Source organism: Daucus carota, chromosome 9, assembly GCF_001625215.2.
Source record: "Daucus carota subsp. sativus chromosome 9, DH1 v3.0, whole genome shotgun sequence".
Lineage (NCBI taxonomy): Eukaryota > Viridiplantae > Streptophyta > Magnoliopsida > Apiales > Apiaceae > Daucus > Daucus carota.
The window spans coordinates 5775900-5800407 of NC_030389.2; the positions used below are offsets into that span (position 1 = coordinate 5775900).

The 24508-nt window shown below is 36.2% G+C and overlaps 4 protein-coding genes across 4 annotated transcripts; 1 reads left to right on the forward strand and 3 right to left on the reverse strand.

The window, feature by feature from the left end:
• Positions 1 to 743: 743 nt before the first annotated feature.
• Positions 744 to 4904, reverse strand: LOC108201140 (disease resistance protein RPV1-like). Its single transcript, XM_017369442.2, has 4 exons — positions 3563 to 4904; positions 3192 to 3473; positions 2174 to 3085; positions 744 to 1767 (listed from the first exon to the last, which is right to left on the reverse strand). The coding sequence occupies exons 1-4, from the start codon at positions 4451 to 4453 to the stop codon at positions 1114 to 1116; spliced, it is 2739 nt and encodes a 912-aa protein (XP_017224931.2). The 5' UTR covers positions 4454 to 4904; the 3' UTR covers positions 744 to 1113.
• Positions 4905 to 4913: 9 nt separating this feature from the next.
• On the reverse strand, positions 4914 to 5441 carry LOC135149394 (TMV resistance protein N-like). The gene has a single exon (XM_064085094.1). The coding sequence runs from the start codon at positions 5439 to 5441 to the stop codon at positions 4914 to 4916; it is 528 nt and encodes a 175-aa protein (XP_063941164.1).
• A 1176-nt stretch (positions 5442 to 6617) lies between these two features.
• On the reverse strand, positions 6618 to 13783 carry LOC108200320 (protein PECTIC ARABINOGALACTAN SYNTHESIS-RELATED). Its single transcript, XM_017368432.2, has 11 exons — positions 13419 to 13783; positions 12534 to 12584; positions 12305 to 12395; positions 11945 to 12021; positions 10444 to 10532; positions 9458 to 9577; positions 9187 to 9303; positions 8952 to 9095; positions 8726 to 8849; positions 8085 to 8276; positions 6618 to 7478 (listed from the first exon to the last, which is right to left on the reverse strand). The coding sequence occupies exons 1-11, from the start codon at positions 13683 to 13685 to the stop codon at positions 7119 to 7121; spliced, it is 1632 nt and encodes a 543-aa protein (XP_017223921.1). The 5' UTR covers positions 13686 to 13783; the 3' UTR covers positions 6618 to 7118.
• A 3523-nt stretch (positions 13784 to 17306) lies between these two features.
• Positions 17307 to 23878, forward strand: LOC108202971 (uncharacterized). The gene is made up of 6 exons (XM_017371620.2): positions 17307 to 17475; positions 18484 to 18755; positions 18848 to 19499; positions 19602 to 19801; positions 20053 to 20297; positions 21781 to 23878. Exons 2-6 carry the CDS (start codon positions 18484 to 18486, stop codon positions 23235 to 23237), a joined length of 2826 nt encoding a protein of 941 aa, XP_017227109.1. The 5' UTR covers positions 17307 to 17475; the 3' UTR covers positions 23238 to 23878.
• The last annotated feature ends 630 nt before the right edge of the window (positions 23879 to 24508 follow it).

The following is a 24508-nucleotide window of genomic DNA, read 5'->3' on the forward strand; positions in this document are numbered from 1 at the left end:
AATAGAGATTAATTGTGATTAATTACCGACTTTAGAACAAAGTCCACCATAAAAGATAAACAACTCTTTTCACGTAGTACCGGTATGTTCTTATTCCGTGTTCAAATTATTAATTTTTTACCTGTTTCAAGAATGTTGATTTTATATAAAAAATTATTCAACGGGAGAATTTTTAAAAAATTATATTTAGTTGTTAAGTTTAATCAGTTGAAAGCAACTCAGACTGTTATTATGAATAAGATTTATCATACATTTGACTAATTTTATAATTACTTCAACTATAGAAAGAGTCTAGCTAAAATATGAGTTTAGCATATCAAAAATAAAAAATATAGTCCACCTGTCAAAAAATTCACATTCCAACCGACCAACCATACCTATAGCTTGTCTATAATTTTAGCCAACCTTCTGTGGATGACTAATTTGTCGAACTTCTACAGGTCTGTAAGAAATTAATAAGAAGATTGCATCATTTGTTACCATATTGAACTGATATATTCTATTTTTACAATCTAAAATATTAATATCATACTATTTTTAAATTATAACCAACCAATATAATCAATATCATTGAAGCAAAATATCTTACCGGTTGAGCAAATTATACATAATGTCTTATATGTCCACTTTAGCGTTATAGCCAACGCCATTGGAAATACGCCTCACCGGCCGTCATGAAGTTCAATTCCCAGCATGAAGCGAGAATGCTTTGCAGACGATTTAAATACGTGATGGTGGGATACAGTAAGAGGCAGAGTTGCTGCCAGGATCCTCTCAGATATTCTGAAATTCGGCCTGCGCGGCTTAGATTTCAAAAAAAAACCCAAAAAAGCAATGCAGTAAAAAAAATTACAAAAGTGTGTTTGCCCACAACAGCCATAAACAGCTGCATGACTAATAGATAACGAGTCATAAACAGCTACGAAATAGACATGAGCCCTGTTATTTGGTACTTGAAATTTTGTACAATCAGTAGCAATACCGACGGGCGTTGTGTCACTTGAAGTACCTTGAAATTTTGTTTCTTTAGAGTACATGTATATGATCCAGTTAAGCCCTCCTTTTAAGCTCGGGTTTGAGGAGAGCTGATAACCGAACATCTCTCACTATTTCCTACACAATCAAGCCTTGAATGCTTTCCACAGACTCGACCTCTAATGTATTTTCTAGTACAGCCTTCGCTAAAAGATCAGTATATTCATTAATGCAGCCTAGGAAGTACACTTGTGTCGTTGCGCGATGTCCCTGCGGATTCTCTGCCACTGGGATGATGTACTCTGAACTTTCATCACAGGCTGGTTGGATTTTCAGTCGCTTGGCTGGATGAATGTCAGCATGTTCTTCCTCTTCGTACACGAGATGGACACCGACCTCTTTCACCTCAAAACTGGGATAAAAAGTATGCGTAAAAACTGAAATACTGACCTCGTCTCCAGAATCCAGGTCATGACTATTGAATTCCCAGTGGCTTAACCATGTCATGTAGTCATCTCCCCTGGGAATGCCATAACAACTTGGACGATAAATAGTTATTCTATGCTTGGTCCTGTTATTAATCACCATATAGAAATATTGTCTCCTGTCTGAGACAAGCTTGTAGATAATGCAGGTGTTTAAGTATCGCGGTTTGGAATGCGATACGACAAAGGATATTGAAGGCGCATGAGCCTGACTTGTGAACCATACTGGAACACTGCTCCCAGGGTAAAAAATGCTGAATGATTTGCCCCTAAATACTTCTGTGCTGCGATGATTTTCGTATACTCCCTGTATAGATATCAACTAGTCAATTTAATCCTTATAGTGTCATTCTAATAAACCGTTTATGCTATGTAAGCTGAGTATGAACAAAATTTTTAGGAAAAAGGAGATAATTTTAGCTAGAGACATATATAAAATAAAATTTATTAGCTTACATTCCAGAGCATTGCTAGTTTGATATACCTGCTTGGATTGCAAAGTTGAGTATATTCAATTACACAGAGGGAGGGGAGGGGAGGGAGAGGGAGGGATAGTGAATTACATAGAGGGAGGGGGAGGGAGGGGGAGGGGGGGGGAGAGGGAGGGAGGGAGGGAGAGAGAGAGAGAGAGAATACACAGAGGGAGGAGGGAGAGGGAGGGGGAGAGAGAGACAGGGAAGAGAGAGAGGGAGGGAGAGAGAGAGAGAGATCACCTGGATTAGGCAGCTTGTTTCTTTGTGTGTGTAATTGTTGAGTAATCTTATCCGGATTCTTTTTCTGGATTCGACATCATAAATACCACAATCGTTGATGAATTCTGGATCAATATTTCCTATTGGTACAAATTTAAATACTTTTCCCATCTCAAGTAGTTTATCGCATCCCCATGGAAAGGCCAACCCTTCCAAAGACATGCCTGACTCAAATGTAATTTTCTCCAGTAAAGGGCAATATAAAGCAGACAACATTTTTATGTTTGGCAAGTCTTCGAGTGCTTGAAGCCGATTGCATTCCTTTAATTTAAGCCACTTGACCACTTTGAGACCTTTAAAGCAATCTGGTAGAAAGCGGATGGGGTTCCTACTTAAGTTTAAATACTCAAGGGAAGGTACCACACAGAAATCTTTAGGAAAAGCATTATCATGTAGATTGCAGTTCACCAAACTCAAACTAGTAATGGAGCTGCTCGGTAAAGAAGTCAATGCGAGCTGGGGACTTACTATTGGTTTTGAAACCAAACCCCAGATGAATTCTCGCCATGATTCTTTTCTCTGAGCGTTATGGCTTGAATTACTAAAATCAAGTCCATCAGCATGAAAAACTTTCAGTAATTTCATCTCTCTCATCCCTGCAGGTAGCATACCAAGATTGCAACAACCTGAGATGACCAGTGTCTCCAGTAGCTTTAGTCTGCCAAAATTTTTTGGAAGCTTCTTCAAAAGTCTGCAGTCCTTCAAATTTAATAACACAAGTCCTTCAGCATATCCAATAGATTCATCAATCTCTATTAGATTTATACAATCTTCAAGGATCAATTGCTCAAGAGCAGAGAGGTTTTTGAAGTCCGGGGTTTTCACTAAGCTATGGCAGTGGCTAAGATCTAAAAACTTCAGTGATCCAAGAAGCTGCAAGACAAAGATTAGAAATACAACGTTAACTTGATAACATATTGCACAACATCTTTTTCTTAAATTATATTTTGAAGACTGGGAAGATACTAGCAAGGATTACCATGTGTCCCTGGCCCAGATTTTTCAAATTACTACTTTGCATGTCAAGTGCCACTAAGCTTCTACAAGGGAAGTCATTTGGTAAAGATCTTGATGGGCATCCATGCCAACATAACCATTTCAAATTTTTTGGGAAGTCCTTGTAACCTCCACGAAGCTCTACATTATTGATCTTAAGTAGTCTCAGCTTGTGCATTATGGCAAAAGCTTCAGTTCTCAACTCCGTCGTTTGTGCATTAGTCATATTCATGTCTAGTGCCAGGCCTTCAATGGCTCTAGTACCCTGAAAAAACAACAACATTAAAAATATCAAGTATGATTATATTTTGACATGATAAAAAAATATATATAGTTGGGTAGTAGGATCCTTACTGTCTCATCTTTCAGTACTTCAAGGGAGTCTCTAAAATGCCACAGTCTACTCCGTTTCCCTGGATCTTTAGGTGATTGTTGACGAATGATTTCTCTACCCATGCTTTGAATTGAGTGATGCATTCTGAGCTTTTTATATTTATCAATCTTCAACAGGCATCTATCAATAAGATTTTCAATTCCAATTACTGTGTAATATTTACACTCATCCAATATTCCGACCACATAAGACTTGGCTTCTCCATTAAAGAAACACCCAATCTCAAGAAATAAATCTCTATCATGATCATCTTGCAAAGAATCATAGCTTATTCTCAATATCTTCTGAATTTTGCAGTGAGGAATAATTTCTAATTTTTCTGTCGCACTTCTCCAAACTTCTACCTTCTTGCCTTGTAGAGAAGCACCTAGAACCTCAAGGGCTAAAGGCAGACCTTGACATTGCTTTACAATCCTCTCAGACTGCTCCTTGTAGTGTTCCGGGGGGTGACTCTCCCGGAATGCATGCCAACTGAACAGCTCCAATGAATCACTAAAATTCAATTTTTTCACAGCATATCTCCTACAATGTTCATAAGCTTTCAGTAAATGCACATTTCGAGTTGTTATGATTATTTTGCTTCCCTGATGAAACTTATCACGCATCATCCCAAAAATTGCATCTAATTGTTCAACTTCATCCACATCATCCAACACTATCAAGAGTTTTCTCTGACGAATGGCTATTGGTATCTGAAGAACGCCATCATTTAGCGTGTTGATGGTTGGTGCATTCCCTCTGCAAATATCAGAAAGTAGTTGTCTCTGTAAACTCACTAAACCATCAAATCGTTCTGAATATTCTCTTATATTTTCTAGAAAGCTGCCTCCTTCAAATAGATGGAGGTTCATATTATAAACGTACTTGGCAATGGTTGTCTTCCCCACTCCACCGATACCATACAGTGCAAACACTTCTACCTCTGTGGAGCGATTTCTTAACCATTTATTAACCACATGTACTGAAGCATTAATCCCAACAGGATGCGGGGTGATGCCTACAAATTTACAAGTCACTTTATCCTTGATGACATTAACTATTTTCTGGATAAATTTTGATTCGTACCTACATAGAGGGAAAAAAGATTTAGAAAAAAAAAAAAAGTAAAGAAGGAAAAAAAAGGAAAAATGGTCTCAGATCCGACAAAATGGAGAAGTAATGCCCAGAATAACAAATTTGAAAAAAAATGGCCTCAAATACCAGTTATTAACGCCAGATAATCTAGCGTGGGCCCTTTTTTTGGATCGTGATATTCAGGGCATTAATAATAGATATAGTGATAATGGGGCCAACACCCGAAAAAAGTAAGTACTACCCGTTGGCTATATTTTGCAGAGGCATGCCTTCTAAGCTGGCAAGCTGAGAAAGAGCACTTCTCCATCGCTTTAACTTGTCCATCAAAATCTTCCTTTTGGCATCATCCCTTTCCTTGTTGAACCTCTCTTCATGCATACAAAATGCTTCGGAAATCAATCCAGATTGCTTGCGAACATCAGAGGGATCAACATGGTAGAACACAGGCAACAGAAGGCGCTTCGACTTGTCCCTGCACTCAAAAATCATCACAAGTTCATCAAGGCACCAACTAGAGAAAGCATAGTCTTTCGACAACACAACTATCCAACTTCCTGACTGCCGGATGCCCTTTTCTATCTCATATTCTATATCCTCTCCCCTCTCAATCTCCTCATGATCTCTGAAGACGATCAGTCCTTCATCGCGTAAAGCCTTATAGAGGTGGTCAGTGAAGGTTTTCCGTGTATCTTCGCCTCTAAAGCTAAGGAAAACATCATAACAGTAGTTTTGAGATGATGAAGCACAGGATTTTGATGTGTGCATGGCTGAAAATGTGACAGCTCTGAGTTTTTTATTACTTGGGGGTGAAGCAGAGGAAATGAGAATGATATAGTATATGTTATGCTAATAAAATTCGGGGACATTTTAATATAGGTTCCCACTTCCGCAACAGCGTATCAAAACTGCCAACTCTTTTCTTCGGTGCGTTCTCAGCCTCAACCTCAAGATAACGCCATTTTATTATTTACATTACAAAAACATAACTGTTTTTCTTATAATTTAGTACCTCTCGGTTCTTAAATATTCATTTTTTGATTTTTTGAAACGTATATCAAAATGCTTTGACTAGATAGTTAAACGTGTTATTTTCAAAATTTTCTTTTTCTGAACAAAAATATTACATCAATACTTTTATTCATAAAAAAATCAAAAATAACAAATTTAACCATGTGGTCAGAACGTGTGCTAATATATTACCACGGCCCGATCATGGTTCGATTTCGATTACAAAGCTCAAAACGAACCAAATGAGTAATATTTTGATACGCTTTATCTGTTTTCAATTTAATTTTCCTGCTCACACCAGAGAAAACTACAAATTACAATGAAGCCCAAACCCAAAATATTTTGTGAATAGACGAACTTTTTTTAATAAACTTACCGAAAATATGAAAGATGATCATGACAAACACCTTCAAGCTCCTTTGATCAAAGTGCGTGGATAGGCCCCTAAGGCCAGGCAAAATATTCCCTAGCTTCCTGTTTCTTTCTTGTTTGGTTATTCCAGTGGCTAGCTTAAGAAGGAAGAAGAGAACGGAGAAGAACACTTGTACCCCTGGTACCTTCCACTCCTAAGGCACTGCATGCCACGACCATTGAGTGGCTTTAACCCAAGTGAAAGTGCCTACAAATATTGCCATCTTCCTCATATGACGTCCCTCGCAAACTCAGAACCATGATCAAGCAGCCACTGAAGACCAATGTGTGACCAGATTACAGATTTTCTAGCATATAAGAAAAGGATGAAAATAATTTAGTATCTGGGTCATTCCTGCCTCCAACTATAATATGTTTAAGAGAACAAACCTGACCAGAAAATTAGAATAAACGAGTCCAGCCAGTTGGGGGTGCTGCATACTGCAAGTGTAGTAGAGTCAAGAATATATGTTGCAGGCTGACAGAAATCTACAAGGTTAGATCAGAAATGAAGAAGAGAACTGCAGAACTCTAGACAAATATATATTCATCAAAATCGTTTAACAAATTACAAAAAAGATTATTTATGTAGAGATCTCACTTTTCGATCCATTCTCAAGGATAATTAATACCCAAGGTAGATGCACACACCGCACTTCACTTGTATAACTTAATTAATAATTTACATCGATAATTATAATGTGCGAGAATAAGCCTTGTTCAGAATACAAGAGTGAACTGCGTCACTTCATTATCTATAATGGAATACTTTATGACTTTATAAGCAGGTAGTAGCCCACACGCATTCTTCTCCATAGTCCATACTTCTGGAGCACCAAGAAATTTAATCCACCAGAGGTATAGAGTAGATTAGCATCCACGCAAGTTCAGTCCAAAAAAATGAGCTGGGAGAATTGCTTCAATCTTTTGCAAGTCAAAGGGCACACGAACTAAGTGATGAAGGAACACTCTCTTCTAACTATCCCTGGGGCAGGTTTAGCAACAAAAGCAACTATATATATGTCACGTCCTGCACATGCAAGGTGTCAATGGATTTTCCCATATGTCATAGTTGGGGAAAGTTTCCTCTGGCAATCCAGTTCGTGTTTGGTGTGTAACAACTACATCATCTACAAAGGTCGCCCAGCCCATATAGGGGTCCCCTAAAGATTTTGATAATAGCCCCTTATCGGGTTTGATGGACTTCTGGCTGTGACCCATGTACCTACGGGCACCAATAATAAGTTTAGCAAAATTGCCGCCATGAGTCATCACGAAAACATCAGACTTCAAGCAAACCAAGAAATCAAGGGCAGCTAGGCTTGTTACGTGCTTCCTAAATTCATCCAACTCCTCCTTTGCAGCTAACTCTTCCTTTGTGACCTGTAAGGAAGCCAAGACAATACGTTAAGTTCATTGTTTAATCGGAGAATTAATGACATGAGGAATGAGAACTATAATGAGGGCGCAGCTGTCAAAAAGTTAGAACAGCTTTAAATAAATAAGGCATGTGATTAGAAACTGTACCCAGAAGCACCTTGCAGTTATAAGTTGAAGAGAGACAAAGTATAAAAATAATCCTGATATTAAGCTTAAATTAAGAACTGATTTTTGGACACACACTTTTTAGTGCAAGTTTCCAAGGTGGACATAAATTTGATTATCTACAGCTCCATTGCTTTGAACACTGGATGTAGAGATCTGATATATTACCAAGTTAATTGTATCCTTATAGTAACTTTGACTAGACTCTGATTCTCATAGAATCTTATCTTACCCTTAAAGTTTCTTTTGCTTCTGATCCCCAACCTGCCTATTCTACTTCTATTTTTCCTCGCCGTTGTATAATCCAAGCAGTAGCAGTTTTAAGCACAGCAAAATCACGAAATAAATACAATTTAACAGATCCTTGTGTATGACAATTTTTGGTAACTATTAGACATCCTAAAACTAGGAGAAGTGAATATGAATATCAATCAACTGTCTTACAAGATTTGGGAACATGTTACGCAATGGAGCCATTCGGTTTTGCCCTCCATGAACCTGCCCAGAAGCAACATATATTTGAGTTTCTTTAGGATAGCCCATTGCTCGAAGCATCACAGCCACTTCACCAGGCTCAAGAGGGCATCGACCTTCCTTTCTCTTTTGCAGGGCTAATGACCACAAATGCGAACCATCCTAAAAATCATATTAAATAAAAAATCAGATTCCAAACGTGGGATGAGGAACACAATTGAAGAAAGAAAAAATGTTTCTTATTCAATATTCAGTGCTTTAATATATTTAATGTTGAGAGCATTGATATAGTCATTTACTTTATGTTACTGAAACTCGAAAGGATCTTTGATTCAGACTTATTTTGCTCTACATGACCGGAAAGTTTATTTATTATTGACTCTAAAATTTCCAACTAAAATTTCCCTTTTTATTGGTAGAAATTATTACATTTTCACGACCCTTTTGCATTACAGAAATCCTTGGATTAGGGAATCATTCTGCGGTTATTTACTATAGACGTCCTAATTTCCATCCTCTTTCCTTACATTACTGGTCTTATTTCTTGTCCTACCTTTAATTGTGTGCATATTTTTTTCTTAAGCTAAAATATAATCTAATACTTTGTTCACCTTGTACCGTCGAGGCCATTCTTTCTTTCTGTACATCCCCATTAAAACTTTCTCCAACCTTGTCGCCACAAAATCACAGAATGACAATCCTACCATCCCTTTCTCAAACCTAAGATGTAGAGCCCTATCGAAGAAGAGAGAGTTCGAAAATTTGAGGATTGTTATGAGTGAATTTGGAAGTATGAAGGCTATTACACTTGCAGAACAGAAATACTTGTTCACTAACATGAAAGGATTGGTACTGGCTGTACGGTTCCTCATTCTAGACACAAGTTGATCGGCCATCTGCTGAATCTTGGGAAGAAACTGCAAAGCGTGATAATTCACCTTGCACCTCAACTTGTTGATTTCAGGAGGAACATTATCATACCTGTACAAGATGAAAGTTGAATACATATATAATTGTATAACAGAAATCTGGACTTATAGATTAATTAATTTTTTGTACGTATACGACTTACCCAAGACGGTCAACAAATGGTTTTAGGGACATAATCTTCTTTTCCTTAATACGGGGTAGTACATTGTCAATATAGAACTGTGCAGGTGCGTACTTGGGAATGTTTTTCACAGTCCGTCTACAATCCATCAAAACAAAGTTCTTTTTAAAAGACTATATGATCTGTTGCTGCTCAAACAAAACCAGAATGCAAAACGAAAATTTCTATTTGACATTTCTGAATAAAATTGAGTAAGAAGCAGTAATAGGTAAATGATAGTAATTTATCAAACCTTATACTGGTGAATAGCTCTGACTTGTCGGTGAACCACTCGGGAATATCCCGTACAATTTGCACATCATCCTTTAAGTAATCAATAAAATGATCGACATCAAATATATCTTCAAATTTTCTGCATGCATTCATGTAATACTATTTATGTTAACTTCATATCAATTAATAATGTGAGCAAATAAATCTAGCATGAATGTTTTGTGAAACAGGGTCACTTTTGATAGAAGAAATTAAGAGTCCCTATATGGTCCATACAACTTAGCACCTGAGATTTTTCCTATCAAATAGGTGATGGAATTGAAATTCTAGCAACTCTACAGACAAACCCTTCATTCTCGCTCATAATTTTGAAAGTAAGACACCGGTCATCTATTTTTTGAAATAAATATATCAAATCCAGAAATAGCAGATCGCACTTGATATATTTTAGCTAAAACCAGGAAAACCCCAATCTTAGAAAAGGTTATGGACTTATGGTGGTAATCAAAAAAGATACTTGCAACTTTCTACATGTTTCTGAGTTCCACAATTTGTACAGTGATAAAAAATGTAGTGTATTCAGTAACATTGATATAACAATAGCAAAATAGTGTTAGGGTTGTAACATAGAGCACCCTTACATAGAAAAAAAGTAGTATCTTTAAATCTCCGGTTTGACTCGACTAATTTGAATGGAAAAAATATTCAAGTGTATATTAACTCGTGAGATATTGTGTCATGACTGCTCTCATTCTTTGACGGACTGTTTGTGTTCATTCCTATATTATTGGACATGCTCAAAAGGGACTTGCGTTAAGCGTTATATTACAAAAAAATGTTTTATCTTATTTTTTCCAAAATGGTCAACGGGAATATTTATTAATTCTACCCATGCCTCACGGCTCACGGCATAAATCCTCAACCTCTTACTACCAAAAGGAGGGGTAGGCCAAAGCCGGAGATAACAGAACAAAATTGCAAAAGTTCTAATACAATATCACTAACGTTTGGTCTTTCCAAATCTGATCCTGCTTTAACACTGGCAAAATAAGTGTGGCATTCATTATTTTGGCCACAGCAACAGCATTACATATCTGCACAAAAGAAATACAACTCTTGTAAATAACCCTCAGCTTAGTTATTATAAAAATGCTAAATATGCAAGAACTTCACTGATAATCTGACATTTGAATACATTTTGGGGTAAATTTGACTTCCCCAACGGTAGGCACTAGGCATATTACACATAATGACAACAATGACATTGGAGATGCTTGCAAATATTTCCTATTAACAGCATTCTATATTTGGTTTTTGTTTCATATCCCAGCTGAAATATTTGCTCACTTCTCTTTTCACCTCTCTTCCCCTCTCATTTGTCATGTAAATTTTTCTACCTTTAATTGCTTTCCCTTTATTTATATATCACTTTAACTACAAAATTTGTTAGTTGTCTTCTATTTTCGAATTCCCTAAATCATCCACATGACAAAAATGAAGACAAATACAAATCCTATACACAGTGTTGTATTTGCGGGCGCCGGAAGCACCAGTTCATCATTCATCAAGAATTAGCAAAGTATGAAATAAAGAATCAAGCCATAGTCCAAAAATTTGATAATTATTAAAATTATTTAAAAATTCCATGATGAATATTTTGCTTTGCAGATTAAGGAGGACGGAAACTTCATGAAGAAGGATATGCAGCCTTAACTTCAAGACCAGGGATGGATCAATCTTATCTCCAGATGATAAGTGAGAAAATGGATAGGATGGGGTGTATACCTTTTAAATCAAATTGTTTTGTTTAATGTCTCATAAACTAAAACTGGCTAAGATCAATGTGGTGGAGATGTAAAAAGTTAATCGTCATCCATCAACTTCCATGCTTTATGAAGAATTAACTATTAATATTACGTGCTTAAAGGAAGCTACCTACTTATCATTCTTCACTATGAAGTATGAACATTTAAAAACCTGAAGCTATAAAAAAAAACTCGAAAAATCTCCCTAGAACTTAGATATATGCATGTTTACAGTGAAAACAGTATAAGAAATGATGGTTATATACATGCTTGCAGTAATAAAGGTTAATATTATATATACTGACAGATATATAACATAATTATCTGCTAATATAAGATCCATAAGAGAAATAATGGAAGATGAAGAAGAAAGAAACACGGCAAAGGAAGAGTATCAACAAAGAGTGGGAATACAAAATATCACCAAAAAAGTAAGAAAGAGAAAACTGATGAGTTCTCCTAGTCAACTTTTTGCACAAAGACTAGATGTTTTACGCAATGCAGAAGAAGATAAGAGTATGGACAAAGAAACTAATTTCCCCTACCACACTTTGGTTTATTCCATCAATGCACCCCCACGAATATTTAAGAGTCAAACTCCACTATCTTCGAGACTAAAAGGCTAGATAATATATGCAACTTAAATTTAAACATACAACAAATCCAAAACTAATAAAGTTGATCTGACTATCAAAACTTACAGCAATTCGTTGCTGGTTTAGCCCACCCTCTGCATGTATAAATATATAGCCATTTGTTTCATTCGCGGATGGAAGATCTGCAAGGAGATAATGAAAATGTGAAGGATTGAATATTGATAAACTGGAGTTCAGAGATAAATGCCCAGCACATCTAACTATTTCCATTTTTTACTGTATAAAGAATATTTTTTGTTCATGATATTAGTATGATAAGAACAGAACCCAAACGAGCATTCTTTTTAACATTTCAGTAATGCAGATGGTACCCGAAATAAAAACAAAAGCGTCGGTAATATAGATCTTGATAGATGCCATAAAGAATGATATATGTACAGTGTTAACATATTAGAGGTTTAGTACCTGCTATTGCATCAACACGTCGCTCAGCACATGGCTTCCATGAAGTCGTGGCTGAATGAGGATTCTCCCACAATGAAGGAGGCTCCTTAACCTAATATAGAAGCAATAATATCTATATTCAAATTGTGTGTCTATCTGTCTGTTAAAAAAAATTAATAGCTGCAAGTGGTAGAGAGGAAAATAAAATAAATTAATATGTGAAAGGAAATGATACTCCACTATAACTTACTCGTGGACACCGAAGAGCAATGCCATCTTTAATGCACAGGTATGGAGCACTCTAAAATCAAATGACACAACAGATTAAGTAGTGCTTTTTGTTAGACTAAAATGAATTTAACGTGAAAGGAGTATATTAGTTAAAAATAATAATCACATTAGTAACAAGCATGATATATCATCTCTGCTAAAATGAATCTATAATAGGACATGAACATAGATCTAATAGGTAAAGAAACCGAACAATGTTATAGTGTAGAAGGAAACGCGAAGTTCCCTATATACTATTGTACAGACCAAAACAAGTGTTCAGATTGAGGTGGGCAAAAGATCCAAAGTAGTGAGTCGCGAAATGAAAATGATATAAGATATCCTATGTCCAACTAAAAGCCATTTTGGTTAGGAAGATATGTACCCTAATTAAGGAAAGCAACCAAGTCAGTCATATAAAGTTGACACACACTAGGTAAGGTTGTACTAAATTTATCTCTCATCTCCTAAAAGTGGGATATTTTGTAAGGAGGAAGGAGTTCTGAGCCGTTTTTTTTTTACAGTCTGCTCTCTCTCTCTCTCTAAGCAAAGTTGCAGTCTTCTCTAATGTCTCTCTCCCCCTCCTTCCCTCCCTCTCTGTCACTCTCTCTCTCCCCTCCCTCTCTCTCACTCTTCCTATCCCTCCTCCACCTCCTCTCTCTCTCTCTCAGAGACACATATTCTAGTAGCACAATGTAATTGCATAATTCAGACTAAAATGCAAAACAACTAGTTAACTTACTAATCAATCAAAAAACAAGCCTAAGACTTTCCCTAACTTAATCACACACAAAATGTACCAACAATTACACATCACCACACCACAATCCAGTCCAACAATCACAAAACAAACTAAAACACTCACTAATCGATCAACGAGCGACGACAAGGAGACCAACGCAGCCAGCATTATCGCAACAAGCAGGAAAACAGAGATCTTGGAGCTCAGAAAATGAGAATGAGTTAACCTAGTCTCGTCATTCACGAAAAAGAAGCGGAAGCGATCTCTAGAGTGACGGTCACGGCCAACGTCGTTGGAAATGTTGCCTGGGGCTGTTAGTGGTGTGGTGCCTTCGTGTGGAGACGGCGTCGTTCGGCTGCCCACTGATAACGAGTGGCGGAGCTCCGCCATGCGTGACGGTGGTGAAGTGGTGTTTGTGAGATTTGGGTGATGTGAGTGTGATGGATGGAGAGAGATTTTTTTATGAATTAAGAAAATATATGATAGATATTGTAAATTTGAAATTCTACCTATCAAAATAAAATTTGGCTACGGATGTATACTTTATTTTTCAATTTAATTTACAGATTATATAATAAATTTTATATACTATGTTATGTGCAAGAAAAAAGGAATTTTTTTTATAATTTTGATATTATATCCATGATAATTCTAAAGATTTTCTCTTTCGCATTAGTGATAGGAAAGATATCAATTTTTAAAATTGTTTTATAAAATATTATTTTTTGGGTTAATTGGCAGTTTGGTCACTCAACTGACCACAAACTTGCAAGTGAGTCATTCAACTGAAAAAACTTTCAGTCAAATAACTAAACTTTTTAAAACTTTCAATCAGGTCACTTGCCGTTAGTGACGTTAAAAACTTGACGGAAGGATGAGTTGGCAAGATGAGTTGTCCAAATCAGTACAAGTGGCATGTACACATCAGTTATGTATTTTCACTCGACCCATAACCCAATTATATATATGAAACCTTTTTCCTAATTAACAACATAGAGTAAACTAAAATTAATTAATATACATCAACATCATCATCTTCACGCACGCAAAGAGATGGCTTTGAATTTGTACATCCATCGGAAGTGAAGTTATCTCGTGGGTCTTAATCTACTGTACAAGCTCCTACAAATCACTCATATCAACAATCAACAAAGCCTCCAAGAAGCTTGAGACCATGAAGACCAATCCCACTGTCTCAAAAATCTCAGTGAAAGAATCGAAGAACAAGAAGATCGATAAAGTGGAGACTATGTTGAAAGAATCGAGTTGCGACTTGTATGGTGCAAGAGGAGAGAAGTACGGTGCTTGATAAGATAAGATTGAGGAGATTTTAAGGGTTTTTTAAGGAGAGTGGGGATGATGGTGTGGGGAAGAAGAGGGGTTTTGGGGTTGAGGAGCTGAGAATTAAGGAGAATATGGAAGTGAAAAGTAGGGATGTTGTGGTTAGGGATGCTTCCCAATGGTTTAGGTGATCAGGATGGTGGTATTGGGGAATGGATTCATTCTTATGCACACAATGTGTTTGCTGAAATGTTTAAAAGAGATGTGATTGTTTAGAAATTGAAGGTTTATGACCTGATTTAATGGAGTGGATCGGGTCAAGTTATATGGGTATTTGTTGATGTGGTTGCTTATTTGGATCTTGTCATATAACAATTTAACGCATTCTGTTAAAGTCAAAGGTGAATTAACGGCCGTGAAAATTTGTAAATGTTTAGTGACCTAATTGAAAGTTATAATGAGTTTAATGATTCGTTTGTAAGTTTTTTGAGTTTGATGATCCACTTGCAAGTTGGGTGTCAGTTGAGTGATGAAAACGCCATTTAACCCATTATTTTTTTGTCTGTCATGTTTAAAATTACTAATCTTTTTTAAGATGATTATATGAGAGGATGAAGGCCCAAAATAATTGTTTTTAATAGTTGTTGCCCAAATTAACCAGGGGCGCGGCCGGGGCCGAAATTAACCAGACAAACAAGCGTGTATCTCATTCTCCGCATACGCATCTTATAGATGCGTGATATACCCTTCCCAAATTCTCGGCCCAAATTCAGATGCCTCATACTCGCATTTGCAGGATGCGAGAAAGCCCATAACGAGACCTAAGTCTTACTTAACAAAACAATATCATCACTAAAATCAACACGAGCATCTGCATCAACACTAAAATCACTAAGATCTGGGTCAACAAATGATTCAAAGACGGGATCAATATAACAAATATCAATTAAAATTCACCAACAAAGCCTATAAATGTCACTATATCACAATATATTCAAGCCAATTCAATATGAAAAGCCCTAAAAATGATATTAAAACTTACATATAGTCGAAGTTGATCTCCTAAATTGATATAGTCTTCATTGACGGTAAAAAATCTTCGAAAAGCACTGGCGACGGAGAGGATATAAGAAGGCACTTTGTTCAATTGGGCGTGAATTGTGTGTATATGTTGGGTTTGTGTGTATATGTTGGGTTAGTAGGATAGCGAAATAGAAGGGAAGTAGAAGCTGGGTTTTATTTTACATCATACTCGCATTTCTTGGATGCGAGGTCGTGTAGATAAATTGGGCCCCTACAGCGACCTTGGTTATTTCGGGCATCAAGTATATAAAATTAAGATATATAGGGCAATTTCTCTATATGAGATGCGTATTTATTGGAATGAGTGTTACATACAATGCGTGTTTGGATAAGATACTTTTGGTTTAAAAGCGGTAAAAGTCAATTTCCTCTTATTCTATGCCCGTTTGGCAAATTTTGAAAAGAGATTAATTAAAATAAAAGAAGTCCATGAAAAAAGCTACCAAACCTAATTTTTTTTCAGGTGTCAACTTCTTGTTAACAGAAGATGAACTCACAACTCAGCTTCTTCTAATGTTCAGCAACCAGTGGCGGACTTAGAATTTTTTGCTAGTGGGTGCCTTATATAAATGTTAACGAATATCAGGAGAAGATTTAGAGTACTGAGAAGCAGGGAGACGGTTAACGTTTTCTTTTCCACTCTTATTTTTTACTGTATATAATAGATTTAGGAGCAGCCAGGTGGGTTCCTTGGCACCCAGTACCAAGGCTGTAGGTCCGCTCATGTCAACAACGCTTTTCCCCACCTCTGTTCTCGTTGCAGCTCTTTAATTAACAAATCACTGGTGAAGATCGATTTTGAATATGCATCAGTACACATAAAATTCAAATACATATCCAAATATAAATTCAAAACACGGGGTTCAATGATATGATCGAAAAAGATCAATATCCACGCGATCAGATCAGATTGTTTTGACATACCAGATCACAAATTAACTAATTAAATTTTCTCCACTTTACCTCAAATGTGAATGTAATGCCATATTATATAACCATATATGATACAAGTTCAATATTATATTCTTTATGAATATTTTTGTTAAATATAAAAAACATAGAACAAGAACAAAATGTTTTGAAACAATATCAAAAAATTCCTATTTGTTAAGAAATAATATTATTTTCCAAACAAGTAGTTAAATCTACTTTCAAAATAGTTGTATTATTATGAATAAGTTAAGTTCTATGGAGTACACAAAAATATTGGAGTATTAGAGTACAAGTCTTAATTTTTTAGTTTAATCATAAATAATATATTTGATTATACAAATTTATATACAATCTATCATTTATAAGTTGTCTTGCACATAATTGTCTATCAATCTTTAATATCTTTCAACTTTAACAAGTATTAACATTATTGTTCTGCTTATTAGTTATATTGCAGAACATACAGTACTGAAGTCATTATTCTACCTTTTGATTACAATGCTTATGTTGTGTATAACATAATGTGCAGTTTATTAAATGTTTATGAATATTATTGAACAAAAAAATTGAAATTTAGATGAATAGATTACATTTTATCCAACTTTGTACTCCAATACTCCAATATATTGTGTACTACATTGAACTTTACTCTATTATGAATATTTTATTCAAATGTCATATTCTAATCTTCATTTTTTGGATAAATGAAAAAGCTTGTAAGCTTAATATACACACGAACATACTCAAAGTTGTATGTATAATCATCAGTCCAAAACCCTGGCTATACCTCTTTCAGCACCCAGGCCATCTTATTTCTATCTCATATACATATCATTTGTGCTTCTATATATCTATATATCTCTTCCTCTTCTTCTTCTTCAAGGTACAGTCTTTACTCTTATATTAAACTTTTCAATTTGTTCTCGCAAGTGGTTTTTTTCCTGATTGAATTGTTTATCAGTCTTGTAATTGTTTGTCATTTTATGGGTTTTGTGTTAATTTTGTTATGTTGGGTTGTATGATATTTGATGATTTAATATAAGAATGATGTTTTTCTAATAAAGATTGTACCTTTCTTGTTAATTATGGTGGCCCTTTTGATTGTTTGGATTGTATACGAGATTTTTGTGGGTGTGGAAGCTATTGGTTTTGAGGTGTGGTTGATTAGTTTGTTTGTATTGAAATTTCGAGGCAAACCATTTTCAAGGGGGTGGACATATTGATTATTTGTTGAAGTGATATAGGGTTGTATTTCTGGGTTTTGGGCCGTCAATTTTGTATCATTTTAAATCTCGTGCGTTGATTCTGCACCACAATATAAGCTTAATTGGGTATTAGACGGGTCCGATTAATACTTCTGCGTTGGAATATAAAAACTTCAAGTTCATAATTTATTAGTTCATATGCTAAAGATTCATGATCGTAATAGCTATACTGTCACAACTGTGCTACATTGAACTGGTCTAGGACTTGAATTGACCATAGTATGCGGCAACTGCATATCCGTCCGAAGTTGGAGTTATTTTTGGCAAAAGTGATCGTGATAATATTACCCAGCTCTAATATCTCCGGATATATTACTAGTACATTTTTATGTATGTATCACATATCTGTAAAGTTGAAATGGCCAGAATTTGTGCAAGGCATTACTTTTCTCTATCTAAGGCACTGGGATCAAATGTTGCTAACTTGCTATAAACATGTATTTTGCACGCTTATGTTGTAGAGTATACTGGGAGTATTTCCTCTCTCTACTGTCTGTATGCACTATTCAAGTTCTTATATTTGCTTTGGAACACCTGGGATTTCCTTAGTAATTAACACATGGAATGCTAGAAATCCCTTGTAAGCCTGATCAGAGTTTGTGTAACACTTTAACTTCTGTATGTAGATGGCCAGATGGGATGAAATCATGTCCCTTCCCGTGCAGAACCCTCCTATCTTGGAGTTTTCCTCTTCTGATCTTGTGTGGTCGAAGGTGGAGGGTTGGCGTGACAACATAGATAGAGTAGCTCGAATTCCCTTTGCCAGAGTAGACAATTTTCTGACCGGTGAAGCCTCTAGAAAAGATTGCCCGACAAAATTTCACCGCGAGGCAAGGAGGGTGCGCCCACCTGAGACGGCCTACAAGCCCAAAGTTGACGGAGTTCTTGAATACATTCTGTAAGTGTTGGATCTAGAATTACTCTTTTTTTTATTATACATCTGTACTTCTACTATATCTCTGATTTTCAATTGATTTTTAAATTATGTAGCTATTGGTGCTCTTTTGGACCTGATGACCATCGAAAAGGTGGCATTGTTAGACCTAGTAGAAAATCGTATGTCACCAAAAAGAAATCTGCTGGGCGTCCGAACACTAAGAGAGGCTGTACATGTCATTTCATTGTGAAGCGTTTAATGGCTGAACCATCAGTAGCACTCATTATATATAACCAAGACAAGCACATTGATAAGAAAGGTTCACCATGCCATGGCCCACAGGACAAAAAAGCTGCTGGAACTCGTGCAATGTATGCTCCTTGCATCTCGGAAGACCTTCGGCTTCGTGTCTTGTCCCTTCTACATGTTGGGGTCTCAGTAGAAACAATAATGCAGCGACACAATGAATGTGTGGAGAAACAAGGAGGTCCAAGTAATCGTGATGATCTTTTAAATCACAGGTTTGTTCGCAGGCAAGAGAGGAGTATAAGACGTTCAACATACGAACTTGATGTGGATGACGCAGTGAGCATGAGCTTGTGGGTCGAAAGCCATCAGAACCAAGTTTTCTTTTATGAAGATTTCTCTGTTTCTAGTCCATTCACTTTAGGTATTCAGACAGAGTGGCAGTTGCAACAAATGATTCGATTTGGTAATTGCCGGCTTCTTGCTTCTGATTCTAGGTTTGGAACACACAAGTTAAAGGTATGCTCTGCTCTTTATATCTTGTAGCTGTTTTTTGTTGTCAATGATGACAGAATGAATACCTTCTTTAATTAATGTGTTAATTTCTGCAACTTTAACCAGTACCCAGTCCATAGTCTGGTTGTATTCAACTCAGACAACAAGGCAATACCAGTTGCCTGGATAATAGCACCAAAATTTGCAAGCACAGATGCACACAGATGGATGAGGGCTCTTTACAACAGGGTTTGCACGAAAGACCCTACATGGAGACTTGCTGGTTTCATTGTGGATGATCCTTTGATTGACGTCTCTGCGATCAGGTAGACTTTTGAGCCCTTTATCCCTGAATAGCTTTTAATTCAACATTCAATATTCCCTTTCTCCGTTTTTTTTTTCTAGTAATTTTGTATACAAATTTATGATGCCCATGTGCTAACAATTTGACATTCCAAAAACTTTAAATGAGAAGGCTATCACAGGAAGCAGTTACCACTTATTTTATAACTTTACTATTTTTCATTACATTTTTTGTTAATATTGCTGCATTATAATTACTACAATCTACTTGCAGGGAAGTGTTCCAGTGCTCTGTTTTGATTTGCTTATGGAGGGTACGTCATGCATGGCATAAAAACTTGATGAAGAAATGTCCAGAAATCGAGATGCGTGCTGAAATATCAAGACTGCTGAGTCAGTCGGTGCAAAAAATCTGCAGAGGATCCGGAACTGTGGGGTTGTTTGAAGATGTCATGGAAGATTTTGTTGATGCCTCAGAATTTGTAGATTACTTCAAGGCAGTTTGGTACCCCAGGATAGGTTAGTTGCACCCAACTTTTAAAAGAAGAATTAATCTGTTATTTTTCTATAATAATCATTATATTTAGTTTATCCAGAACAATAAGTAAAAATGATCTGATTGGTATGTCGGACTATATGGTATCACTCAGCGACCAGTGTGATTATAAAGCAGGTTAGCCACTTGATTGGTGCTTTACTACAACCACCCATGTTATAGTGAAAAATAGAAGAATTTTAATATGTTCTGAAGGATTTACAAAGTTAACATAACTATGGTCTCATTTGTTTAGTTCTTAATAGAACATTTTACAACAATTATACTAGTTCCGATCAAATGACTTTAGTTTTATGTCTTCCCAATTATTCCCTAATAGCTGAAGCTTTAAGATTAAGAAATGAAGCCTAACGATTCAGAAAATGGAAGGACAATTTATGTTATGTTGATTACTTGATTCTGATGTAACCATGTACGGGTTTATATAATTCTTATTAATACTTTACTTTAGTTATTGATTTTATATTATTTATTATTATTATTATCATCTATATTCAATTCCAACACCAAAAAATAGTTTTTTTTCTTTCAATAATAAATATTAAGTTAACTTTCGTAGTTGTGAGGGATCGAACGTTAGTCATTTACTTAGTTCCAACACGGAACATGGCTATTTTACCCTTGACAACCTTTGACCAACCACATTAACTCTCAGGCTAATTATATATAGGATATAATAATATTTATAATTTTTATTAAAGATATTAAATATCATGAGAAATACTAAAATTATGATAGTAATGATTATTTTTGAGTTTTAAATATATACAGAAAAACTAAAAGTTTCGATTATTATTAAATCTTCTTTTTCAATGCTATGGTAACAATCTTCTTTTTTGATGCCATAATTATTTTAAAATCTTGACATAAATATTATGTATTTGAATTTAAAATTTGTTTTGTGAAATTCAAAGAGAAATTTTTTAAATATACTAATTATAAACTTCATATCAAATTTAAAAAACAATTATCATCCCCAATTATATTGTTTGTATGTACAATTTTTATATTTCCAACATAAGTTATTTTTATATTTTTGGATAAGCAACATAAGTTATTTAACTATTATATTTTTTGTATTATTACGCGAAAACATATTATTATGTCATTCACATGTTTGAAAATGTTATTAATCAAATATTATTATTATTCATAATCACTCAGAAATTTTAGTTATTCGGATTTGTTCATAGAACAGCTTTGATTTCAATGTTTTTGTTCATCTGGATTATCGGTTATTTATTTAATACATTGAAGAGATGTGGGTGGTTGCTGTGGGCTTGGTGATATGGTGTAGGGGATATTGATTTGTGCTCCAACATTGTTATCCTGCGTGAATACTCTTTCTTATGCACATATTGTGAAAAGTAGTGTATCGTGATGGAATCATATGATGTTGAAGTTACGTCTACACGTAATTTATTAACACTTTTATCTTGGGTCCAGGGCTGTGGACAACTTTGCTTAAAACTCTTCCACTTGCAAGCCACGAAAGCTGTGCAGCAATGGAGTTCTACCACAACCAACTGAAGCTAAGATTATATAATGAGAAAGAGCCTAATGTGTATTCCCGAGCTGACTGGTTGATCGATAAGCTAAATACTAAAGTGCATTCCTACTTCTGGCTTGACGAGTATTCAGAGAAGGATGACTTTGCACGTTACAGGAAGGATGAGTGGTTGAGTGGTCTCACAGCTTGGCGCAAATCCTTAAATATTCCGGACTCGTGTGTTCTTTTAGATGGTAAAATTGCAAAGGTTTTTGATCAAGAAGATCGAGATAAGTTTCATACTGTATGGAACCCGGGCTCTGAGTTTGGAATCTGTGATTGCCAATTGGCAGATTTGGGCAACCTGTGTGAACATGTACTGAAAGTTATCAGAGTACTTTATGATAGAGGGCATACTATGTCATCAGCTAGCATGTCGAAGTACAGTGAGGCATTGCTTAACCTGCTACGCTGCCCTCATGATTCATTGATCCGTGATCATGCTGTTTCTTTAGCAGTCTGGGTGCAGAAGCAGTTGGCTGCACAAATAGATCCAGAAAACAACCAGATTATGCTGGATCTGCAAGCAGCTGCTGGTGATGTGGCACATAATACATTTGAGATTAATCATGCACATGAGAACATAGTATCTAATATGGAAACTGACCTTATTGGATCTGATGTGTCAAACAGTATTATCAATGATTCAGGTGGAGACTTGAATGGTCAAGTAGCTGATGGAAGTGTTGCTATTGATCCTTTTGCTGCCGATCCTGACAGATATAGAATAATTGGAAAGAAGCTTGCCAATGAGAACATATTACCTAACAATGAAAATGGATTGTCAGATTGTATTGCTGATGAGTTTAGTGAAGATCTGATGAGAATGGCAGATGACATTGACATTTGTGATCCAGAATCCGGCAGAGTAATATCTCATGCAGAGATGGAAGTTGATCCGACATCCAACTGTTCTTCTGCATCTGGATTAATTACCAGTAATGGGATTGCATCTGAGGATATCTTTATAAATGAAGGAAATAGAGCTGTGGGTGACAAAGGACCTGACGTAACAAAAAATTTTCCTTCAGCAGATGTTATATTGGAAAACCTAATGGCTTATGAAAAGGATTTATTGGATAAATATCAAGAAGGTGTCATGAATGTGGTTTCACAATGTAACATAATCTCCCCCACAGAACTCGAATCACCAGCTCGAGGCGCAGCTGGTCATCAGACTGGTTTTTGCAATGATCAGGCTGAGCCATCAGTCATTCATCAAATAGGAAATGAGAAGCCTGAAGCAAATTTGACAGAAAAATCTCATGGAAGTATTATGGATGTGGATTCACGATTCAACACCAATTCTGGCGCAGCACTCAACTCCTCGTATCAACACAAGGTACTGCATTAGAATGGTTTGTGCCCATCCCTCAGTACATGAAAAAGGAAATGAAGTGACAGAAGTGCCATCCAGTTGACTTGCATCTTGTTGATGGTATCAAAGCTTCAGATCCAATGAGAGGCTTTCAAGTGAGAACTATTCAGCGTTTTATAGCAAGGCTAGATTCTCAAATGGGGAGGGAATGCAAGTTCTATATGATCCTAACCCTCCCTCTCCCCCTACCGTCTTTTAACAATTTGGTGCAGTCTTTTGCAAATGAATTTGAAGAATGGTGAACTGTGAGCTCTGGTCAGAGCCTCAGAGGTTATGGTGTTTAGCAGTCTCAGCAGACAAAAGCCCGTCGCTGAGCTGAAATTCATGGAAACTGGTACCTCCGGAAATACTATGTTCACTTGTCTTTATCATTAAATTGAATTCGAAAGGGTCACACAGACATATTCAAAACTTAAGATGTCAGAATCACACAAGTTGACGTGAGGGGGTTGGCAGAAATGTTACCAGTTCTGTTTTGTCTCGTTTCTTGGAAAATTGATATATATGTTTGATGAATGTGTACATCCGATTCATGTTTTAAATATAGCCATGAACATACCACATACCAAGTGATTTCATTGTGTCCTAAATATATATGTAGTGTACCCTTTGGCTGAGTTATTGTGCAATAATGTACCTTACAATTCAACTCCGGGCACCCGCTGCACCTGGTGGATGCAGGGTAGAGATTTGAATGCCCGAGTATATATTGACAACATGATGCAGGTACAAAAAAATTTTGCAAAGCATTTCAAAGTTCTTAGGGATAATTGTATATTGATATTACATTGATTGTAACACAACCTTCGCCAGATCAATCATGCATGCATGCATGCATGCATGAAGAACTCGAACTTGACCATCGTCTCCGGGCACCTTTTCAATCTCTCTAAAAACCGTAGGCAAACTTGTGACATTTGTCGTTTATCCAACGAACCCCTCTCCTCCAACACGTCTTAACTTTCCCTTCCATGTCGTAAAATTTGTACTTGATGACCCGCTTTCTTCTCTTCATGTCGCAAGGTTCCAGCCATGAATATTTGGTTTTCTTAGATTTTGCAGGTTTTTTCTTGGTGTTATGCATAATGTTATGGAGTGCTGGTGTTGGCATCGAACGATCTGGAAAAGGGTTGGATCGTACAACGAAAACATTGCTCCCATTGTAAGGCTTTCCATCATTGATGTAAATGCTCTTCTCAGCAGTGGTTTTATATGCCCGATGAACCATATTGTTATCTTCGCTTACT

What these genes read in the sequence shown, in the direction of transcription:
- LOC108200320 (XM_017368432.2), bottom strand. Translation starts at nt 13,685, where the DNA reads ATGGCGGAGCTCCGCCACTCGTTATCAGTGGGCAGCCGAACGACGCCG. An exon ending in ACGTGTTGATGCAATAGCAG is followed by an intron (nt 12,022 to 12,304) that starts GTACTAAACCTC and finishes ATCTCCTTGCAG; the next exon opens with ATCTTCCATCCGCGAATGAA. An exon ending in CCATTTGTTGACCGTCTTGG is followed by an intron (nt 9,096 to 9,186) that starts GTAAGTCGTATA and finishes CATCTTGTACAG; the next exon opens with GTATGATAATGTTCCTCCTG.
- LOC108202971 (XM_017371620.2), top strand. Translation starts at nt 18,484, where the DNA reads ATGGCCAGATGGGATGAAATCATGTCCCTTCCCGTGCAGAACCCTCCT. An exon ending in TTGGAACACACAAGTTAAAG is followed by an intron (nt 19,500 to 19,601) that starts GTATGCTCTGCT and finishes AACTTTAACCAG; the next exon opens with TACCCAGTCCATAGTCTGGT. An exon ending in ATTGACGTCTCTGCGATCAG is followed by an intron (nt 19,802 to 20,052) that starts GTAGACTTTTGA and finishes ATCTACTTGCAG; the next exon opens with GGAAGTGTTCCAGTGCTCTG.
- LOC108201140 (XM_017369442.2), bottom strand. Translation starts at nt 4,453, where the DNA reads ATGAACCTCCATCTATTTGAAGGAGGCAGCTTTCTAGAAAATATAAGA. An exon ending in ATCTGGGCCAGGGACACATG is followed by an intron (nt 3,086 to 3,191) that starts GTAATCCTTGCT and finishes TTTGTCTTGCAG; the next exon opens with CTTCTTGGATCACTGAAGTT. An exon ending in AAACAAGCTGCCTAATCCAG is followed by an intron (nt 1,768 to 2,173) that starts GTGATCTCTCTC and finishes ATATCTATACAG; the next exon opens with GGAGTATACGAAAATCATCG.
- LOC135149394 (XM_064085094.1), bottom strand. Translation starts at nt 5,441, where the DNA reads ATGCACACATCAAAATCCTGTGCTTCATCATCTCAAAACTACTGTTAT.